General features: G+C 42.9%; 1 protein-coding gene across 2 annotated transcripts; it reads left to right on the plus strand.

Annotated features, from left to right (window-relative positions):
* Nucleotides 1–293: 293 nt before the first annotated feature.
* prkcg (protein kinase C, gamma) lies at nt 294–22,400 on the plus strand. 2 transcript variants are annotated; one of them, XM_085178016.1, is made up of 16 exons: nt 294–7,189; nt 10,408–10,439; nt 10,547–10,629; nt 11,520–11,631; nt 12,153–12,281; nt 12,385–12,541; nt 12,777–12,978; nt 13,494–13,691; nt 15,546–15,719; nt 15,996–16,087; nt 16,539–16,601; nt 16,772–16,910; nt 18,660–18,740; nt 18,923–19,030; nt 19,724–19,864; nt 20,647–22,400. In XM_085178016.1, exons 1-16 carry the CDS (start codon nt 6,948–6,950, stop codon nt 20,806–20,808), a joined length of 2,115 nt encoding a protein of 704 aa, XP_085034142.1. In that variant the 5' UTR covers nt 294–6,947; the 3' UTR covers nt 20,809–22,400. The 2 variants fall into 2 exon arrangements, with proteins under 2 accessions (XP_085034142.1, XP_085034143.1); XM_085178017.1 differs by lacking the exons at nt 18,660–18,740; nt 18,923–19,030; nt 19,724–19,864.
* The last annotated feature ends 70 nt before the right edge of the window (nt 22,401–22,470 follow it).

The following is a 22,470-nucleotide window of genomic DNA, read 5'->3' on the forward strand; positions in this document are numbered from 1 at the left end:
CTACAGGTATATGAAAGAAGTTCATCATACAGATGTCTGTACCGCTCAGTATTCCCAACAAAACAGCTACAAGAAAAGTGAACTTACATTTACGCGAATGCTCATGTTCCTCTGTTGCTGTTGGATGTGTAAATAAAAAACTATTAGTTAACACAATCAGACATCAGGGTCAAGCTCACTGCCTGAGTGTTTCTAAAAGTTTCTAAAACATTTGTAAATCATATGCATTTATACAATCATTCAAGTTAAGCAAGAGCCATTACATATGGTTTCCCTCTGCATATGGTAATGCACAGTTACACATCAGTGGAAAGCATTATGCTGAAGCAGCATGCTAGAAAGTGCCAAAACAAAATAGGAAAGCAGTTTCTTATGCTACAGGCATATACAAAGGAAAAACAGTGGTTGGTTGGAGATGAAAAAATCTAGAAAAATCTAGTTACCTTTAAATTGGCTTCTGCAAAGATGTGGATCAGGTCGGCCACCACTCACATCTTCAGAGTGATTTTAGTGCATCGGGACAGATTAAATGGCAATGAGATTATTAACTATTTTATAAACTATGATTATAAATTAGATGGTTTGCAAAGCCGTGGTTGCAGTCAGTTTTGTAAATATTTAGAGAAAGGTTGGATCCCATCAGGCAGCCTCTGCACACACCTTGCAAGTGAGAATAATCACCCAGAAGTTAAGGGTCTTGCACGTTCAGTCTCCGGGCAACTGCTGCAAATACTTGCAAACAGTCACTGAATGTCAAAAAATTCTGTGCAATCATCAGGCAACGACATTTTTCTCAGTCATAAGGAGGTCCTGTCCCATTTTTACTCTAGTGCGCCCGAGACATTAGTGTTGTATTTAAATTGATGGATAGATTCTTTGTATCTGAGAAATGAAGCCAGTGTGGAAAAGCCAACCTTGCATTCTTTTTAGCTTCCTAGCTGAGAACTTGTAGGTGGTCTGGATACTCCTTTGAGCATCATTTTTTGTATATGCAGTTGTAGTAGTCTGAGAGTCAGTAGGACGTACTCAGCATTTGAAATTGGTCCAGTGAGACCAGGAACAGTGCTCTGGTGGTGTCGCCTCAGTGTAACCGTGGTGACCAAGGAGATGTCAGACAAGACTCAAACTTCTGGTTTAAGGTTGTGCAGTTGTGCCATCCACCACCCCCATGGCCTTCTAACGTGGGCATAGACTGTAGGTTTTCTTTCTTCCTCACACGTAAAAAGGAAACTACAGGGAAAATAACACTAAGTGGAAATATGACTAGAAGCATTCCCTGACCACACATCAGCTTGTGATAAGATGGAAGAGACCATGTGTTAGCAGATGGCAACTCCTGTGATTTCTAAAAAGTCTAATTGTATAGAAGTCTACGGCTCACTTGATTTAATAGGTCAGTAAACACGTTCCTATTACAGTTATGGTTTCAGATGCTAGTTTAAAGTCTTTTTTAATACACCATGAGGTTCATTTTCTAAGTTATGGCTGTATTTAGAGGAAAATAAAAAAGAAGGATTTGCTTTAGGGCAAGGCATGCTTTATGAGTGTGCAGTCTTCTCAGCTCCTTGGTCATATCCACCCCACACTTGCTTATTTGGTTTCAAAACACCAAGATGGTGAATGCCTGAAATTCAATATTTCAAAATGGGATCCCACAGCTTGAGTCCATCTTTAATCAAGCTATGACAGAGACAGACTTCCTGGAACTACACCGGTTCAGCAGAGTTGTAATGAAAATCATAACTTGTAAACGACTGCAGAAAGTGATGTAATATTAAAGACATTAATACCTGACACCTCTTACACGCTTAGATGTTTGATTTGCTCAAATGCCTCTGTTTAGGCGTGTGGTTTTCCACTTTGCACATTGCACTGAGAGGCAGGTCAGGAGTAAAACAAATATGGAGAGCAGGCTTATTTGTTTCAGGACTGAGAGTTTTGTAGGCCATGTTGACAGACCCTAATCGCCTGCCAAATGTCTCATCTGACTGGCGTGGAGGTTTGTTGCTCTCTTTGAAAAACACAGCGGACCCCACTTCATTAAAAAAGCAAATAGAAGCCAATACTGGCAAACAGAGCCAATTTGATTCTGAAGAGACAAATTTAACAGGCAGATATGAATACCTCAGACACCACTTCTCCCCTGATTCCACAAACAACAGTTAGGCAAGTCAATTTACCTTAATTTCATTGGAGAAAGCCAGCCAGCCAGCAAGGTTGAAGTCGGTGCTTGATACGACTGAGCACTCGTTAGATGATAATGGATGCATGTAATTGGTAAAGTGCTGATTACTCCCCCCTCAAAAAGATTCTATCGGAGGAGAATTTTCTGTTTCATTAAGCCATGGTCAGAAATAATGAGATGGCCATCTGTAGACTGTGAGAGAAAAAGAGTGAGTAGGGACTAGTGGTTGGTCATAACTGAGACAGGTTTTTTGTGGTGTCTTCAGCCTTTTTTTCCATTGTCAGATATATATTTCCTTTTGGCTTCAGTTCTTTCTGTGTCTATAGGATTTCCCTTTGCTGTTAATCATGCAGGCCGAATCAGTGTGTTTTTCACACTTCCACGTGTATATGTCTTTTTGGTTTACAGCCTTAATGCATCATTGGCTGGCTGCACACCAGCTCACTTTTATGGCCCGGGATCAAACACGCACACATGCTTCAATGGGCATGCAAAAGCACACTGATACAGACACTTTTAGAGCCATAAGTGCTTACTCATCATGCCGCATGGAGAGAACGCATTGGGAGCCATTTATGTTTTGTTCCAATGCATTTATTACTGGAGAGTGCATGGTCTGCTGCTTATATTTTTGTGCCCCTGTGTCTTTCTCTCACTGCGCAAGGACATCTTTCTCATTTAGTTGTGACAACAGAACAAGAACATGACTCATCCAAGATAAGACCAATGAAGACTGGGAGTCTTATGGGCCAGAAAATGAAGACAGCAAAGGCAGTTCTATAGAGAAAAAGCAAAGGAAAGCCCCCTCCCTATCATTTCCAATCAGCTGCTGGTTCTGCATGACTAATGCTGAAATGACATATATCATTGTCAGATAGGGCATGTTCACACAGCTGTTATTTTTTTTCACCAAAAATGACTGACTCTAACACGCACGCACACCTTATGCACGCTAGCTCACTATTATCTTGCTGGCTGACACCATTTTGCTCTCTAACAATCTTGCTAATTATAATTGTTAATTAATTCTCTGCCAGTGTCCTCATCAGGAGACTAATAACCTACATTTCCATTAATTAGACCTTCAACCCTTCGCTCCCTCTCTCAGTCTCTCTGTCCCACTCCAATCCACCCCTCCATCCTCTGCCTCTGATCCTGCCTGCTGCTCTCTTCTCCCAGGATCATCCGTGGACCACACATGGCCTGCACACATACATGCACACACAGACTGTGATTAATTGTGTCTGTGTGCACTTGCATTAGTAGCATTGTGATGACAAACGTTTGTTCTTGCTGTCACTTCATGAGCTTTCAACCTGTGACTGAGGGTGAAAAGGGGATTGTGTTTTTAAAGTTAAACTAATGAATTATGAAAATGTGTTTATTTACTTCTGAGTGACAGTAAGGTGTAAAGATCATCGCAATCTCTCATGAATGACTTCTAAATATAGCCTAGCTCTTGCTGACATCTCAGCACATCCAAAGATCATTATTAGCATTGCACTGCTAACCATGGCACGTAGTCTCCAAAAACAGCGGCATCATTCTTACACTATGATTGCTGCATGAATGCTATTTACAAAGACTTGCTGAGAGCTCAGTAGTGCAGATTGGTAGCTTTTGTTACTGTCTAAGCCACAGGTGTCGAACTCCAGGCCTCAAGGGCCGGTGTCCTGGAGGTTTTAGATGTGTCCTTGATCCAACACAGCTGATTTAAATAGCTAAATTACCTCTTCAACATGTCTTGATGTTCTCCAGAGGCCTGGTAATGAACTAATCATGTGATTCAGGTGTGTTGACCCAGGGTGAGATCTAAAACCTGCAGGACACCGACCCTCGAGGCCTGGAGTTCGACGCCCCTGGTCTAAGCACAGTAAGAAGGTCCTGGGTTTATCTCCAGTCTGGGTCTTAGTCTTGGTCCCTGACTTTGTGTGGGTTCTCTCTGGTTTCTCTGCCCTTCTCCCACTGTCTGAGCGTGGCTGGTGGTTACCCACTGTTTTATGTCTTTTTGGAAAGCTAACCAGCTGTTTGTTCCAGCTCCATATTTACTAAATGGACATGAGATGTCATTGTTCTCATCTGGCAAGAAAGTGAAAAGGCACATTTGCAAATATCTTATATTCTAGTCTTACTTTTATAAGTAGAGACCATTTATCTGAATTTGACGTGCTGGAGCACACCCTGGCCCTTCTGGGCTGTGGTATAGACAAATCACCCCTTCTGGCCATTTGTCTATAAATTTGTTCCCCTTCTTTTTGAGGTTATAAAGCTCTCTCAAAGGTATCAGGGGATCTACCAGGCCCATAGCAGCCACCGCCAATGCATAATGATCTCTGGCCTAGGTTGTTTATTCATTATCAAGAAACATTTTTCATTTGTATATGAAGCTCTTGGAGGGGCAGGAGCGTGTGTGGTGCAGTGATCAGCAGTCCTGGGTTCAAATCTTGATTAAATGTGAGTGTGAATGGTTGTCTGTCCCTATGTGTTAGCGCGTCTACCATTTGGCACAGGGCAAACACTCCTTTTTCCTTATGACATCTGGGATAGGTTCCAGCCCAACCGCAACCCTAAATTGGATAATTGGAAGAAAATGGATGGATGCTTCTACTACAAATCTGGAAGCGTTTAGTTCTTTGGACTCTTACCGGGTCTCAATAAATATGTGTCCCTATAGAAAAGGTAAGAAGCTACTGCTCGGCTGTGTATGCAGCAATAGGTTGCATCTGCTGTTGTAGTTTGGACTGTAAGGCTTTGTGTTTTTATGGGCCATGTGTGTCTCACTATCTGCCTGTCCTTTGAATGCCCACAAACTGTAGAGGCGGTAGACAAAAAGTCTCACTCTCATGGAGACTACTCTTCTCATCAGGCTTAGCTGACCTGGTTTCAGTGCAGAGCGGAGCAGTGTTACTATATCACCACTCTACTCCTGATCTCAGAACGCTGATGTGAAAAGCCCGAAACTGAGCCGTAGCAGCATGGACTAACAGGGTTGTTTGTTTTGCAGGCCTGTTGATCCTTCAGTCAGCTGGATCGGCAGCAAACTTGAGTTTGTTTCCCCTTTTAGCTACGCTCAGCCTTTTCTCAGAAGCTCTGCGTTTTTCTTTCAGACTGAATCCTCTCTCTCCATCTGGCACAAGAGGAAGTGAGAGACAGTTGGCACTTGCTTGTCCATACTGTATTTGTGGTGCTAAAATGGCATGTTCTATCTCATCCGTCCTCCTTCCTCTACCTCCCTCACCCTCTCCTGAGAGAAGTAACCCAGATTTCAAAATGAATCGCCGCCTATTCCCCTCAATCTTTCTCCTCTCTCTCTCTTTCTCTCTCTCCATATTTCTGTTTTTTCTTCCTCTCTCTCTCGCCCTCTCTTTCTCTCTCCTTTTCTCTTTCTCTCGTCCTCCTCCTAGTAAAAACAGAATCAATCTTGGAAAGAGAATACCACCTCTCTATCTCGTCCTCCTCCTCACCCTGCCTCTGGGTTAATGGATATATATCACTTCACTTCTCTATATTTGGTTCCTAGAAAGCTTGAGTCTCTCAAAACGCTTGTTGCTTACCCATTTTTCATTTTTACATTTTTCTTTTCATTTTTTTCTTTTTTTGGGGCTGTTTTTCCCCTGCTAGCCACTGCTTTTTCTTCCCCCTGTTCTCTTTTTCCTGAGGTGACCAGCTACAGGTGTGACACCTTAGCCTTTCATTTGAAGTGAGCCCGACAGAGAGGAGGAGAACACGAGGAGAAAGACATCTTCAGCTCAAAACTTTCCTCAGGTATTAAGTCTTTATTATCTTTTCCGTGTGAGTCTGTACAACATTTATTTCTTCTTGTCATTATTCTACTCATTACTGAGCTCTGTGCCATTTTTCTTACCGTCCACTTTCACGCCTTTGATTGATTTGCTCCTGCTTCTTTGCTGAGACACAAACATTTCATCACATTTCTTTTATGGTATGGGTTTTCATTGTGGGCTTATTTATTTATTCATTAAATCTCTGTTTGTGTTTCATTTATCATTTAGTAGCGTGCAACTCTTGCACCACAATCTCTCCAGCTAATATTGCCGTTTTGCACTTTTTCCAGTGCATCTCATTCCCTATAGACATGTACATATTATTCTGGTCCAAACTTTTCTTCAGAAATGGGACTAATTGCTAAAAAAGGCAGGCAGGAAGATGAGGAGAAACCAGGCTCTAATATTGGAGCAGCTGGTGGGGGTGTTGTTGACATGGCAACAGAAGTACAGTTGACATAACGACCAGGGGGTAGGAAGGGAAGGGGGGTAGTCATAGCTGCGAGGGACATGGATATGTATGGGTAGCATGGGCAGGCAGTATGTGGGACACAGCGAGTTGCACTAATCGTTTAGCGTCTCTTAAGAGACTCGTGTCTCAGTATGTGAATTAACCTCCCTGTCTCCTTCATTATATCTCTTCTTTCTCTTTCAATCTCTACCTGCCACTTTCCCTGTGCTCCCTCTTTCACGCTGCACTTCCGGCCCATTCATCCCTTCTCGATCTTTCTCCTCATCACGTCACTCTTTCACCGCTCCCTACCCTACATCCCATGTGCCATTAATACAACTTCTGACCCATTACACTTTTCATCCATCGTCCTCCTCCCGCTCCTCCTCCTTGTCCTTGCTTCCTCCTCTCCGCCCTCTCCTCTGTTCTATTCAAGGTCTTCTGCTCAAAGCAAAGCCTTCGTTACTGACACTCATCATCCAACCCCCCTTACCTTTTCATCTTTTTACCGCATCCTCCAGGCATAATGTCTACCCCAGTCTCCCCGTCCCCCTCGCTCTCCCCACTGACACTGGCCTCCCCTACATCTGCAACCTCCCCCGGTGCCTCCCCTCTGCCCTCGCCTCTCTCCCCTCCGCCCAGGGTGCCCGTGTTTCAGAGGAAGGGAGCGCTCAAACACAAAAGGATTGTCGAAGTGAAAGACCACCAGTTTACAGCACGCTTCTTCAAACAGCCCACCTTCTGCAGTCATTGCACCGACTTCATATGGTAACACACGCACACACAGACTCACACACAGCTACACAGAAACCACCCCAACTGTTCAAACACCACCTCCTCAGGCATCCCACCACTCCACGTAGTGCTGACTTTCACTGCTTTTTTTCCTTTTCTCTTTCTTTCACCCTTTCCAGCTGCCTGCTGGAGAGACTGCCCACACTGACCTGCTCTGATCACATAACCTCACCTCCACACTACCGCCCACATAATCCAGGCGTTACTTTAGGAACTCACACACGCCGATGCATTGATATATATATATATACTGAAAAAACACACACAAACAAGAACTTAATTAGGATATGAACTTTGGCCTGACTGCATTAGTAGTATGCTTTTTAATGAGTAAACTAAACCAAGCAGTAAAATTAACAGTAAAAAGCAGTAAAAATTCTAAAATGCAGTCGGTTTGGCACTGATACCATGTTTACTATCTGCTGTAATTGCTCCAGATGGTGCTGGACTCTGCATTTGGAGATTTGAGATTAATGTTACAGAAACTCTGACATTAATCTCAGAAACACCTAAATCCCAAACTGGGATTTGGTGTAAGTATTTAAGGTTTTAAGTATCTAGAAGTACATATAGGTATTTACAGGTGACTTTAATAACTTATTATAACATAATATTAGATTACCTTTTAAAAAACCTAATAGTAAAATAACATACCAGTGCTTATCATCATTTATAACATTTATGCGCATATACATGAATTTAGAATCCGATTTGACTTCTTTATGATCAGACGACACCCTGTGAGTGCGACCACTGAAGGCGCAGTAGTCTGTGTTTATCGTTGTGAGTGTAAGTGGCTGTGTGTTTGAACATATGGTGGGAGTGTATGTTGGATGCAGGGCGCTGTATGTGCCAGCAGCCTCTGGGTATCTTTCAGGACATTTCTCCAACTGGCTGCTGTCTTGGCAGTGGTAGCAGCTCTTAGATGAGGTTGAAAACTCTCTTATTTTGCACAAGATGTCAGAGCAGACGCTTTCAATCACGGTGTTAGAGGCCCCGGGGAGATTGTTAGATTAATTAAAGACTAAGGCAAGATTGTTCTAATTTGTAAATGTAAATATCTTGTTTATTAAGTCAAGGTCTTAAAGAGTAGTAGGTTGTACCTGTTTTGGCTCCTTTGGGTAATAACTGAGCAAAACTGTCTGAAAACATTAAAAAAGTGAAATCGCTTCATGTCACAGTCCAGTCTTAGCATACTAACAAGGATCATAGTTTTTAAAATATTTGTTATGATACTTAAACCTTTTAACATCTACCAAGCTGCTGGTCACCTGCTTACTGTTAGGGTCAGATATTATCCATATACTAAACAAGTGGATTATTTAAAGAAACATTGCATATATAGTGTCATTTTGGTCCTGTGTTTGTTTTTTTTGTTTTTTTTTTATTCTTCTACATGCTTTTCCACTTGTGTGTGCCAAATGGGACAAAAAAAACCCTATCTACAAATAGACTGGATGCTAACCTAATCCTTATCCTAACCAGAACACCTGGTGGATGTTAGGAGGCTGAAGAAGGCTGAATTGTGATTTGGCAAAGATGGAGATCAGATTTGCTGGTCATAACGTCTCCATCAAGTGTCTCAATAAGCCATAATAGTGAGCCACATCAGAATGGTCTGAAATTAAAGCATCCGTATTGTCAAGGTAGAGACAAGTCTCCAGTGTGTCACAGAGCTAACAACAGGACACACAATTTCATGCTCACATTAGCATCTGGAGCCAAATTAGAATCACCGGTTAACCTAACATGCATGTCTTTGGGCTGTGGGAGGAAGCCAGCAAAGGCCTCTGATGAAAGGCCCCAGCCAGTCATCAGGTTCAATCTCGGGCACTTCTTGCTGTGAGATAACAGTGCTAACCACTGCACCACTGTGCCACCAACTGCAGCATCCATCCATCTAGTTATCCGATAAGGGATTGCAGTTGGGCTGGAGCCTATCCAAGCTGTTATAGGGCGGGAGTTGGGGGGGTACACCATGGACAGCTCGCCAATCTATTGCCGGGCTCACACAGAGAGGCAGACAACCATTCACGCTCACAGTCACACCTATGGCCAATTTAGAATTACCAGTTAACACCTAACAAGCATGTCCTATGGTCTGTGCCAGAGTACCCGAAGGGAACCCATGCGAGCACGGGGAGAACATGCAAACTCCACCCAGAAAGGCCCCAGCCGGCTGATGGATTCGAATCCAGGACCTGATCGCTGTGAGGGGACGGTGCTAATTACCATCAGAGAGAGTGTCATAGATTCTCTATCTGCAGCAGCAAAATGGAATTTAGCCATAATTCATTTGTTTATGTGTTTGTTCTATTGTCACATGTCAAAGTGTGTTTTTTGATAAAGAGCTTTCTCAAAAAAAAGCTCCAATAGGGGTTAGTCTGATGTTTTTATAGAAGCATTTTATTCAATTGCATGTGTTTGGTAGATTTTTTTCACATCATTAATTCAAAATGCAGTTATCTCCTACATTAAATTCTCTGTGATATCTGGCCAGAAAGCAGCTCTGTGAATCCTCACCATATCTGGTTCTCTAATGCTCTCTGCTGGTCAAAAAGCAGAACTGGTCGGATACATTTGGTGCTACAGACACGGACTTCTGTTGAGTGCCGATCAAGGATCAGATTACCCTCAGCAACCCTTTCTTTAATTATTACTCAGCCAGATGGTGAACTGATTGTAGATCAGTGATTATGGTCAGTTTCCTATGAAACCCTGAGCCTCTCCGGTATGACTGTAGAGGAGCTGTCGAGGTCTCTCGTTTGCCTGCCTTTCTAAGCCTTCTAATCAAAACTCGATCCACAACAGGCAAGCTGCTGAGTGGACTGTTTAGTCAATCAATGACTTAATTATTCAATTAAAGCTTTAAGGAGACCCTGGAAGCTAGCCAACATTGCAGAAGCATTGTATTGGTGTGTGTGCGTGGAAGTGTTTGACCTGGTCAGCGGTGAGGCTTTGAAAGGAAAAGCACTCAAACTTCACACATAATGACTTAGTGTATCAAGTTGTTGGTGTCTTTTGTCTTTTTATGAGACAATTTGTTTTCCACTAGAGTCTGCATTCCTGTCTTTATACAGTGCAGAGTAACGCAATAGCAATATCTCATTCTCCAAAGCTAAATATTTCACCTTAAGGAAGACTGCAGAAAATTGTTTTTGTATCTTAATCCATGTGTCTTTTTCACGCAGGGGCATTGGGAAACAGGGATTCCAATGTCAAGGTAGAGATAAACCTAGCATTATTGCCTTTCCTTGCAGCGTTTAATCTTCTCTGATGTATTTTTTGTCCTGCAAAGCAGATTCATTCTGAGATGTTTGCTTTCTCTAGTTTGCAGTTTTGTGGTCCACAAAAGATGTCACGAGTTTGTGACCTTCACGTGCCCCGGCTCTGTGACCGCCCCCACACCAGATGTGAGCAGACGTATCTTTTCCCTTCTTATTTTCGGTTTTTGTGAAGATTTGCATCGTCATCATCATTTTTTCAACATCCTTTGATGACAGTAGCATGTGTGCGTGAGTCAGCCATCAGTCCATGCAGTTTCCATCCATGACGTCTGCACTCATGTCATGCAATCCTACAAGGCATCTGAAATGCTGGGAGTAGGAGATAGGGTGTGGGGGAGACACAGGTGGAGGGCAGGATGGACTGATAAGAGTGAGAATTAGAGGGGGGAGAAAGAGAGCGAGAGCCACAGACTGCTCAGTCTTCTTCTGTGTGTCATTTTGAGGATTTCAGGGAGATTTGTCTTTCACTCACATTTTTTTCTACCAGCTAAATAAACTGCCTGAGAATTGAGGTCAATGAGAAAATGTGTGTAACTGTGTGTGTGTGTGTGTGTGTGTGTGTGTGTGTGTGTGTGTGTGTGTGCATGTGTGAGAGATCGAAAATGGATGAGACAGTGAAAGAACACACAGAGGGAAAGAGAAGAAACAGGGTGACAGTTTTTAAATAGCGACTCAGTGCGACAAGGGAGGGAAAACAGTTTGGGAGAAGGTGGTGTATGAAGCAGGGCGGTGGGGTGGTCTGATGAGCTGAAGAGAGATAAAAATGATTCATCCCTCTGTGCACAGTATATACACGCTCACACACGCAGCCTTGCAGACACACTGTGTGTCCTCTCCGAGTGGAGAGATCTAATTGGCTTGTCCACGAATGCCCCACTCATCTTCTCTCCGCTAATCACGCTCTGCACGTGTGTGTGTGTGTCTGTGTGTGTGTGTGTGTTCCACAATCATCGTATGTATGTGTGTGTGAGAGAGAACGAGTTCTCAGTGCAGATTGTTTTTCTGTTTTATTTCAGGACCTGAAGAGTCGACACACATTTAAGATCCACACGTACTCCAGCCCTACATTTTGTGACCACTGTGGCTCGTTGCTGTATGGCCTCATACACCAGGGCATGAAATGTACCAGTGAGTTTCACTCCACTCTACGAGATACATAAATCTACGTGCTTTGAGCCTTTATTAGCTATTATGCTCAGATGAATATCACTCCACATATACACATTGCTGAAACTCACATCTGGAGAAGACTTCCAGCTATTATTATCATTAATCTTTTTTTTTTTTCTTTTTTTTGGCTAAGATAAAGGAATAGTTAGTTACTTTGGAATAAGTGCTTGTTCACTTTCTTGCTGAGAATTAGATGAAGAGTTTGGAAACTAGTGGAGACTCCAGGAGGCTTCTATACCCTGTGAAGAAAGTCTGGCACATACTAACCAATAATTTCAGAACTTGCTCACATAAATGTTCTTGTTTTTTGAAAGCTAGTGAAGCCCACAACCACTATTCCTCATCTCATCTTTTTAATTATTATGCTTAATAAAGCTAGCACACTAGTGTATTTAGACTGATTACAGCTAATTACTCCACACGTATCCAGCGCATGTCTATGTTCACACTTTGTCTTTTGTGCGTCTTTGTGTGGTGAGGTTGTGACATGAACGTCCATCGGCGATGCGAGACCAGCGTCCCCAGTCTGTGTGGCCAGGATCACACAGAGAAGAGAGGGAGAATCCATCTGACCATCAGAGGAGAAAAGGAGGACGTCTTTGTCACAGGTGGGAGGACCCGCTGGATTCAACCAATTTAAACAAAAAGCAGGCTTCTGCAGGAAATGTAAGGTTTCTCTTCTTTCCTTTTATTGTTTCACTGCTGTTTCAGTGCGGGAGGCTCGTAACTTGATGCCCATGGACCCAAATGGCTTGTCAGACCCGTATGTTAAACTGAAATTGATTCCAGACCCAAAGAGCCACAGCAAACAGAAGACTAAGACCATCCGCTCAACACTCAATCCCGTCTGGAATGAGAGCTTCACCTTGTGAGTCCTTGCAAACTTTAGGGTGGAAAATTTACAGGGTTCGGCCACAAACGTTGCTATATGTAAAATCGGATTACTCAGCGGCGTTAACCTTTACTTTCTTATAGGTGCATCTTTGATATCCAGGGGAAATAAGACATTTCAGCAAAGGTCACACTGAAAAGGGAGGATTTCGTTCTATGCTTTGTGTTTCATCATGTATCAAATTGTCACAAGTGTGTGTTTGACTCCTCAGCTCCGTGCGTGGTCACCAGTGGGACAGGCGTCTGTCTGTGGAGATATGGGACTGGGACCGGACGTCTAGGAACGATTTCATGGGAGCGCTGTCGTTTGGCGTGAGTGAGATCTTCAGGCGTCCAATCAGTGGTTGGTTCAAACTGCTGGCCCAAGATGAGGGAGAGTACTACAACATTCCTGTGCCAGACCCGGACCTGCAGGTAGGCAGCAGGCTGCTTTATATGGACATAAAGCCATCAGATGGGCTCAAGGTGAACAAAAAGCAAGTGACGGGATATTTATACCTGTATTCACCAGGAAGTGGAGCAACCCTTTATTTTGTGCCATGCCTTTGACCATTCATCCTTAGACCTTGCCAAAGCTTTTATCAGCTTATAATTACCTACATCTAACAAACAGCAGCTGCCACAGCTCATACTGGGTCAGCGTCTGTCCTGCTGAACTATCCCGTTTCCTACAGTTCTATCTAAGGAAAAAAAAAACAACTTGGAAGATTAATGCCGGTGTTATTGCTAAATAATTAGATAATAAATTATACTGAGTGCCCTTTCTTCTCTGTTGCACTCTGCATCCACCAGGGTGCAGAATTGTGCTGCCTGACTGCAGTCCAAAACTGGGGGGTAGGAGGGAGTTTGGTTTGTCTTGGGTTCCTGTTTTATGGATCTGTGTGGGGGTGTGTCATTTATCTCTCGAACATCCCATTTTATTTCTCCAGGAGCCTCAGCCAGATGGTACTACACCTTCTTTGCCTCAAGCGATGCCTTCCCCGCTGTCTGAACCATTTCCCGTGGCCCTGTCCCCAACCCTCGTTCCCTCCTGTCCCCCTGTCCACACTCCGGGCCCTGGCAAAGTTAAAGTGGGCATCCACGATTTCAACTTTCTCATGGTTCTTGGAAAAGGCAGCTTTGGCAAGGTAAACAAAATGCCATCTTTTCTTTTGTACACACAATCATCACCTCTTATCCAGCAACTGCGAATGATATCAAAGAGACCATTCATGCTGGAAACAACAAAGATTATTCCTGGATTTAAATCCTTTCTTCTATCGATGGACTTGACCTTCAAGTCACAGAAGGTCACTTCCAGGCACAGAAAACCAGAATTTCTTTGAAAAAAATAATAAATTACCCTTTCTTATGAACATACTCACTGTCTCTACTTCTGCTGCCAAATGATTCATTTAACCCTTTGCTTCTTTTGTGTTGTCAGCAGTCGTGAGCTTCCCACATGCTACACAGGCAGTCCTGGAGGTGTTCATTTCAAGGGAGCCTTTGCTCTCCATTTTCTCTTTAATTCCCCAGTAGATGAGACATAATGAAGAGAGAGGAGTTTTGAGTCCTTCTTCCTCTTCTGAAATCCCCCTGTGCTGTTTCATAACTGTCAGAGGAGAGTCTACAGAGGACAGGAGAAATAGACTCGACTTACGTAAGATGTGAGGAGAGAGAAAAAAAAGAAAAAACGACCCAAGAAAGGAGAGACAGACCCCGGGGCTGCTGAGTGAGGGAAAGTGAGAAGGAGACAGACAGAGATAGAGGGAAGAGAGAAGGATTACTGTGCTGCAGAAAGTGACAAAATGACCAAAAAGGAAATGGGAGAACAAGAGCGGCAAATAGAAAAAGTACATGCTACTAAGATTTGTAATATTCTGCAGGGTGATGAGTCCTATTTTTATGTGAGTTGGTTTAAAACCACGACGCAGAGCAGGAGACACGATCACAGATGGTAGGATTTCTCCTGCTGACTGGCAGTTCATCAATAGCCCTGCACACATACACACACACAGGGAGTCATCTTAGCGTAGTCACACTGTTTTATATATATATATTTAAAAACAGTGTAATTTTCAGTGCTGTTCACCTCCATTTGAAAGTAAAATGAGATCCTTAATTTCCACTTGCCTCTATTACAGCTCAGCACCGAGGGCTGATCATTTCTAACAGTGTTGTTGTCAGCATTTTCCATATTTATTGACCATATTTATCTCAGTGAAACCTGGATCACGTGGCACTCATTGTGGAAAATTATAGCATCATTAGCACTCAGAGCTACCCACGAGCAGCCAGTTTAATAGGAGTGAGAAAATGTGTTTTTAATGTCTGATTAAAACACGAGAGCAAGCTTTTAGGGCTTTCCCTGTCCACTCGAGACATTAATGTCTTGAAACCCTCAGGCCTGTTTCAACTTTAATTAAACTTTACATTGAGTTATTTCATCATACATGTACATTACCAAACTTGCTGTTATCCATTCTGAAGTTATAACTTTTTTCTTTTCCTCTTGCATATGCCTTTTATTCATTTTACACGGGCGCTGGTTTATTTAAACAGTGGAACTAGTTTTCTCCTGTGACCAGTGCACCTCATCACTGCTAACACAATAACCTAAAAAACACTCAGACCTGACTGCAGTACAGCACGTCACATGCATGGCTGTCTTTGGAGCGAGAAGAGTTGCATTGGGGATTCTTTTTTAAGTCTGAGAGCACTTTTATGTCAAAGCTATAATCATTTTTTAAAGCTGCTCCTGGTTTGCTGCTGTTGTGTTATCCGTTCAGAAATGTTCAAAGGTGACTTTGGAATTTTGGGGAAATTGTGTTTTCTCGACTCTCTAACATTTCAACCCGAAAGCCAGTCCTGTGTTTTCTGTAAACATTTTGTTTATTTATGGGTTTTGAAGACATACGGTAGCTGCTGTGCAGACTTTTGGGATTCACGCTTGCCTCCTTGTTTCTTCAGAAACTTTCTCTTCTCTTCCCGATCCTGCACAGGTGCTGCTGGCAGAGGAGCGAGGCAGCGAGCGTCTGTTTGCCATAAAAGTGCTGAAGAAAGACGTTCTCTTCCAGGACGAGGACACGGAGAGCGCTCTAGTAGAGAGGAGGGTTCTGGCGCTCCCTTCTCGTCCTCACTTCCTCACGTCCCTCTACTCCGCCTTCCAGACTGAGGTGTGTGGGTAACCGGGTTCCCAAATGAACTGTCTAAATTTCATTAAATTGGCCATAAAGCTGCCTGACACTTTGGCTGCATCGTCCTCCCAGGAGTTGTTTCGGTCCAGGTTGGGCGAATTCCGATTTATAAATGAAATAATTAGCTTGCTTTCTTTAACAAGGTCCTCGGTCCTGAAGGAGGTATTTTAACAGATTGCTTTTTAATTTGGACAAGAGGTGCTTATGCATGAGGAGCTTGCGCATGTGTGTGTGTGTGTGTTTTTGCTTCTGCAGGACCGACTGTATTACGTGATGGAATATGTCAACGGAGGAGACCTGATGTTTCACATTCAGATAGTTGGGAAGTTCAAAGAGCCTCACGCAGCGTATGTAGTCAAAAAGCTCCTTTAATCACTGTCCTTATCTACACAAAGTCTCATTTCCTGCCTTTTTGTTCTGTGCTCTCTTACATACACACTCGTCTCTTAGCTTTGTTCATTATACCTGGTGACTCATAAAAAGTCATCAACTCAAGTGCCAGCCCTTTTCTCTTCCCCGACTTTCTCCTCCCACTAATCTTATCGTATCATCTACATTTTCCCTCCCCCTGGCTGTTCTTCTAATCAATAATCTTTGATCAATCATCTAAAACTAATTTTTGCCCTGTTGCTCATTTCCATCTCTCTTTCTTCATTTTCCTGCCTTCATCTCTTTGGTTGCTTCTCCCTTTCATCACCCTCTCCAGCGCCATTCCCTCTCTCCTAACCTCTTGTCATCATCCTCTTTTGAATTAGCTGATTCTCTGTCCCTCCTTCTCCTCCTCCTTTCTCCCTCCAGGTTTTATGCGGCAGAGATAGCGGTCGGCCTCTTCTTCCTCCACAGCAAAGGCATCATCTACAGGTAAAGAAGTGGGCTGCTTCATAACGTGGCCTGGTTTGCCCGTATTCACTTCAGTCTGCGTTCGGCGCAGACACGACACAGATTTATCATGCCTTTTGTAGCTAATGACTGTTATAAAGATGGTATCTATCAAAGTGATTCATACCTGTGTGGCGTTTCTCCCCTCTCAGGGATCTAAAGCTGGATAATGTGCTGCTCGACAGCGAGGGCCACATAAAGATAGCAGACTTTGGGATGTGCAGGGAGGGCATGTTCGAGGGCGACACCACACGTACCTTCTGCGGCACTCCTGACTACATCGCCCCTGAGGTACCGTGACCGCTGCCCTCACGCTATTGTCCACAGTCACTCCTGATATTTCCCTCATTTGTTCCTTATTTTCCCTCATTTTCCCTCATTTCACCCCTCTTAGTTTGCTTGACCTGTTCGGCATTGCTGCGAGACGCTGAGTTGCTTCGCTGCAGCTCCCCCTCGTCTCTTCTGTCCTCTCTGACCTTGTCAGCAGTTTGTGAATAATTAACTTCACATGATTCAGTAAGCAGTGGTGTGTGATTGTACTATGAGAGTGTTGCATAGAAGTCACTACTGTCCTTCAGAGACATTGTTTTGCGAGCATAGCGCCGCTTTCTCACAGCCGCTGACAGGTTTAACTTGCATGTAAAGTCTTTATTTAAAAATAGTTAAACAAACCACTACAATGGATAGCTTGCCCTCGCTCATACGTGGCATTTATAAATTTTGCCAACTTTACTTTTTAGTACATTTCCAGAAAATGTAGTGAGGTTTATTTCATGTTATTATGGGATTTCAGCAGTCTCCATTTGTAAAATTAAGTAGGTTTTTATTTCAAGTTATGGTTAATGAGTTGAAGGAAGCAAACAAAGAAGTGTTTGTGTTGAGCTGCGGTGGAGCACTTAAAAAATCATTCTTTGCCCTCATAAACATCAAACATGAAAGGTTAATCAAGTAATAAATAATTAAGGAAAATATCCTTGGTATAAAAGGAGCGTATACCAATAAAATACATTTCTTTTGACCAGATTCCATTGAAGTTAATGTTCCACATTCTACCTATGCAATAATATTACATTGAGAATTTACATGTAATCACATTACTTCAAGTTTATTTTTCTGAATGATAGGAAAAGGGTGGCAAAAAGCTCGGCTATTATCTGTATTTTTTTTTTAAAGTAGAAAAATCCGTTTCATCGGTCAGTATAAATTTGTAACAAAGAAATCCTGTTTCAGTTTTCATGTGCGCCACTGTCTGTGGTTGAAGACGGAGCTGAAATTGTGTGAACATAATGAGATGAAGCACCAAAAGACTAAAAGGGATGTCACTAATGTCAGTGCAAATATCAGCCGCAGTGAAATAATGAAAAAGTGAAGGTGGTTTTGCTTGACGTTCTTTTGATATGCAAACCATAACTGTCTGCCTGTATAATGTTTACCTTACAAATTGTTGGAAATGCGTATGTGCGCCTTACCGTGTGAAGTGATCTTAAACAATTTACTTCAGAGAAGGCATCTCGGTCGGTGGACTCGTTGCTGAGTGATACGGGGGGGAAGAGAAAGTGGGGAAGCGACTGTTGTGTGCGTCTTTGATATTGTAAACCTTGCTGTGGAACCCCTGGGTATTGACTCTCTTATGTAAACACCCATTGATTCTCCTGTGTCTGCCATTTTGGAAGAGTTGCAATATATTTCCCCAGAGGCTGGGGATTGTTCCCTCGTGCCCCTCTGCACAGCACACCACCACCTCCCCCTCCTGGCACCCACACACACACACACACACGAAACAAACAAACAAACAAACACACAAGCTTGTGAACACAAGTGCAAATCCAAATCCGTGTGTTGATTATTTCTGAGCTCATTCACACATGAACCCTCCCTTACACTTTATCCTTTCGCTTCTCTCTGTTTTTCACCCCTGCTGTTTCTTGTAGCTGCATATCATCCAAGCAGCCAGCTGCCTCTCTCTTCCTATCGCTGCACTGCCATTCTTCCCCATTTATATCTTCTCATACATTCTCCATCCTTTTTTCCCTCCCCTAGATTGTGGCCTATCAGCCCTATAATAAAGCAGTGGACTGGTGGTCTTATGGAGTGCTGCTGTATGAAATGCTGGCAGGACAGGTAACACTCAGCTTAATCCTAACAATAGCGTGCACAGACACTTTAAGCCCCCAGTACTCGTCCTTTGTAATCACTTCAAAAGACTTTCATAGAACTTTAATTTCATTATATTCGTTATCAATTTGCCCACAGGTCTGTGCTTAAACTTTTCCGCTCTCTCCCTCACTCTCTTTTCCTTTAAGCCGCCATTTGATGGCATTGACGAGGAGGAGCTGTTTCAGTCCATCATGGAGCAGAGTGTCTCATACCCAAAAAGTCTCTCTCGGGAGGCTGTAGCTATCTGCAAGGGAGTGAGTTCAATCCTCGTTTCTCATATTAGCTTTTAACACACGGGCAATTAAGATAAAAGTTCATGTACTGTAAAACAGGAAATGAAATAACTCTTTACTCGTGCAAGATTGTATTCGGTCGCCTAAAGGAATAGTTTTAGGAACTATGTTAATTTGCTTTTTTACAAAGAGCTGGACCGACACCACTTTTACAACTGTCTGTTAGATATCAGGCTGGAGGCAACCAACTTTACTCTTCAGCGCAAAACTTTTTATTTTTACACTACAGTGTTTTTATCCATGTTTTGGGCAGTTGAGTTTTATTACTCACAAATAGTGAGTAATAACTGTTTTTTTTTTTTCCCGGTTGTTTATGCATAGCTAAGTGGCTGCTGGCTGTAGCTTCATAATTGGTGTACAGATAGCAGAATCTTAATGATCTTCATCTCTCTGCAAGAAGCAAACAAGCATAATTCCCAAAAAATGTCAAGGTTTTTCAAAGTGATAGCGCAATAAAAATCCATCCGTTGGCAAGACAACAAAGGAATTGGATTACAGTACATGATTCCAAAATAAAGCAAAGCTTATCATGCACACCGACTGCTCTAACCGAGACAGATCATAAACAGAAGTCATTTATCGTATCACATTATTATCCCAGCCTAGTCGCTTTTTCTCACATTTCTCCCCTCATTTCCTCCTCTCTTGACTCAGCTCCTGACAAAGCACCCGGCCAAGCGCCTGGGTGAAGGAGAAGATGCAGAGAGGGAGATCAGAGAGCATCCGTTCTTCCGCTGGATTGACTGGGACCGTCTGGAGAGACTGGAAATCCCGCCACCTTTCAAACCCAGAACTGTCAGTTCAGTTAAACAGATGAACCACATGTTCCTTCTTTCTTCCTCCTCCTCCTCTCTTTCTTCTCTTCTCAGCCTCTCTGAGGACACTTTTAGGGAATTGGAGCTGTCACTTTCGTACATCTGTCTCCTTTTTCTCTGACTCCCACATTGTCCCTCGTTTCCCTGCATGTTTCCTCCACATTTGCCTTGGCCTTTTCATTCCCTCTTCCTCTCTCTGTCTCTCCCTCTCTCCCCTTCGCATCCCCTCTATTTCCTCATTTATCACCTCTTTGGGTTCTTAGATAGGCTTTAAGAGCTCAGGAACAGACAGTTCAGTCATAACAGACAAGACCTTCTGACCTTGGGGTCTTGCCTACTCCTCCCATATGCAAATGTATGTCATCATTAGCCTGCCACTTGCCAAAGTGCCGGCACACTGGCCGTTTGTGAGGTGTGCCTTGAGTGGGCCGAGTATGCTCAGGGGTTAGAGGCCAGGCCCATTAGCCAAATGAGATTCATATCATTCGGCAGAACGGCTGTCATATGCTGTTAGGCAGCTGGGGAGGATATGTGATCAGCTTTCTTCCTGTGTGCTTCTGTAGTGAGATAAAAGGAGGTCTCAGTGAGGAAAAAAACATGGGGGTGGATTCTTTTTATAGTTTAACATTTTTAATAAACTATTTTTGTTCCGGGGGGAGGGATTTTGTAAAGTTTATTGTGGATGCAATATCATGCATGCATGAAGATGTGCCCTAATCTCAGTCTTGTGTGTACATGCCTTCTCTTCTTCTTCATCGCCAGGGTGGGAAAAAAGGTGAGAACTTTGACAAGTTCTTCACAGCTGCTCAAACAGCGCTCACCCCCTCGGACCCGGACATACTCGCAGCCATGAACCAGGAAGACTTCGAAGGCTTCTCCTTCATCAACCCAGACTTTGCTCCGTCACCACTCACCGCTGTTTGAAAATGGCTCCCAAATCTGCTCCAGCCGCAGTTCCAAGTCTAGCCAGATGATCCTGTTATCCTTCCGATTCTAGTTTTATAGCAGAGAATTTGAACGTGAGAGCTAGCAGCGAGTATTACACCTCTCATAACCAAATTCAGACGTTTACATGAAAATGCCAAGACACCTCGATTTTCGGGCACTCTCTTTGATGCATGTCTATTAACTCACTCATCACAGAATGTGTATCAACACTGCAAACATAGTCAGTACTATGGACTGCCATCTTAGACTTTTTTTTATAAGACTTAACTTGATCTAAAGGTACTGTAGTATGAACGTGAGAAAAATAATCTCTATGCATGCAGATAGTTTTTATAGCACTAGACTATCCAAGGCAGATACTTTACTTTACTTTCCTTTAAGTAAAGTAGTCATATGTTGTGCACACATGTAATTTACCAGTTATATTTCACCAGTCAGGGTTTCATTCATGCAGCTACAATGACCACACAGTATGTAAAAGCAGGACATCTCACCATTTTGATGCCAATTCCATTCCTTATTCCATCTTATCCATTGTCCATTGCAAGTACTCAGCATCAACAGCACTTAAAGGTTTCTTTCTGACTACCTACAGTATCTCACTCTGGGGTTTTTTGTGCTCTCTATTTTGGATAAATGACATGTTGACTATGAAGCAAATTGAGCGGGGAGCCATTTTTAGGTATTTATTTATTTTATAAGAGAGGCGTCCTGTGGAAGCGCTTAGTCAGACTCCTCTGACCTGGCTCGACCTCAAGGTTTAACGACTTCAGATGACCCACTGAGATGTTTAAACAAGGCAGTTATCACAATGTGACAGTTAGGGTGGACCACAGCTCTGCTCCACCCACCCAGGCTCACACTGTGTAGTGTGTAATGTCACTGGAAGGGAGTCCTCATTTGACATTCACAGTTTATCTGCATTATTATTATTTTTTTATTCTTGAGCACGCTATGGAACATGGCCTATCTGCATTGCAACTACAAATATCCTATTACTCCAAGTAAACATTACAGTTTTATCAATAAAAGCCTCTTTTTAATGTCTTTCCCAGACGAGAGGCTTGTTAGCTTGCACAGGTACATATACTTATAATTTAATGGTGTATGCCGTAAAGCTTTTTGCTGTGTAATCACGTGCTCACAGTATTGATTAGGAGTAATTAAAAGTGAGGCTCACTGGGACTGTTCAATACATGGAAAAATAACAGCAGTGCTGTCATTAAGCCCTATCTGAGCAGAGCAGGTGGCTGCAAACTTGCTGTGCAAAAATCTCATCCCCGTGCTCTTATCTAATGAACCAGCTGGTCATTTTACACATAAATATGGTTTATTTCTTTGATTCTTTTTTTCATGTACAGTTTTGCTTTACATCTGTTTGCCTGTTATTTTAGATCCGATTGAGCCGAAGTCAGATGTCAGTGCACACAATCCCTCAGTACGATAATTACAATAGATGATGATCAATAGTGCAATAGATCATTGATAGATCATGTATCTGATAGGTTTTGTTTTTATGTGCTGGAAAAAGAAAAAGAAAATAAAGTTGATGGGAAAAAATTATGAAACAGCACCAGTGAAGTGTGTCTTTCTGTGATGGCGTGCGAAGCTGCTGACAAACAAACACGCACGGCCTCT

This window comes from Neolamprologus multifasciatus, chromosome 11 (genome assembly GCF_963576455.1).
Source record: "Neolamprologus multifasciatus chromosome 11, fNeoMul1.2, whole genome shotgun sequence".
Lineage (NCBI taxonomy): Eukaryota > Metazoa > Chordata > Actinopteri > Cichliformes > Cichlidae > Neolamprologus > Neolamprologus multifasciatus.

Bases quoted from the DNA above. Each gene is read 5' to 3' on its own strand.
- prkcg (XM_085178016.1), top strand. From the start codon at position 6,948: ATGTCTACCCCAGTCTCCCCGTCCCCCTCGCTCTCCCCACTGACACTG. The intron at 13,692-15,545 runs GTAAACAAAATG...GATCCTGCACAG, and splicing joins GAAAAGGCAGCTTTGGCAAG to GTGCTGCTGGCAGAGGAGCG. The intron at 18,741-18,922 runs GTAACACTCAGC...TTTTCCTTTAAG, and splicing joins ATGAAATGCTGGCAGGACAG to CCGCCATTTGATGGCATTGA.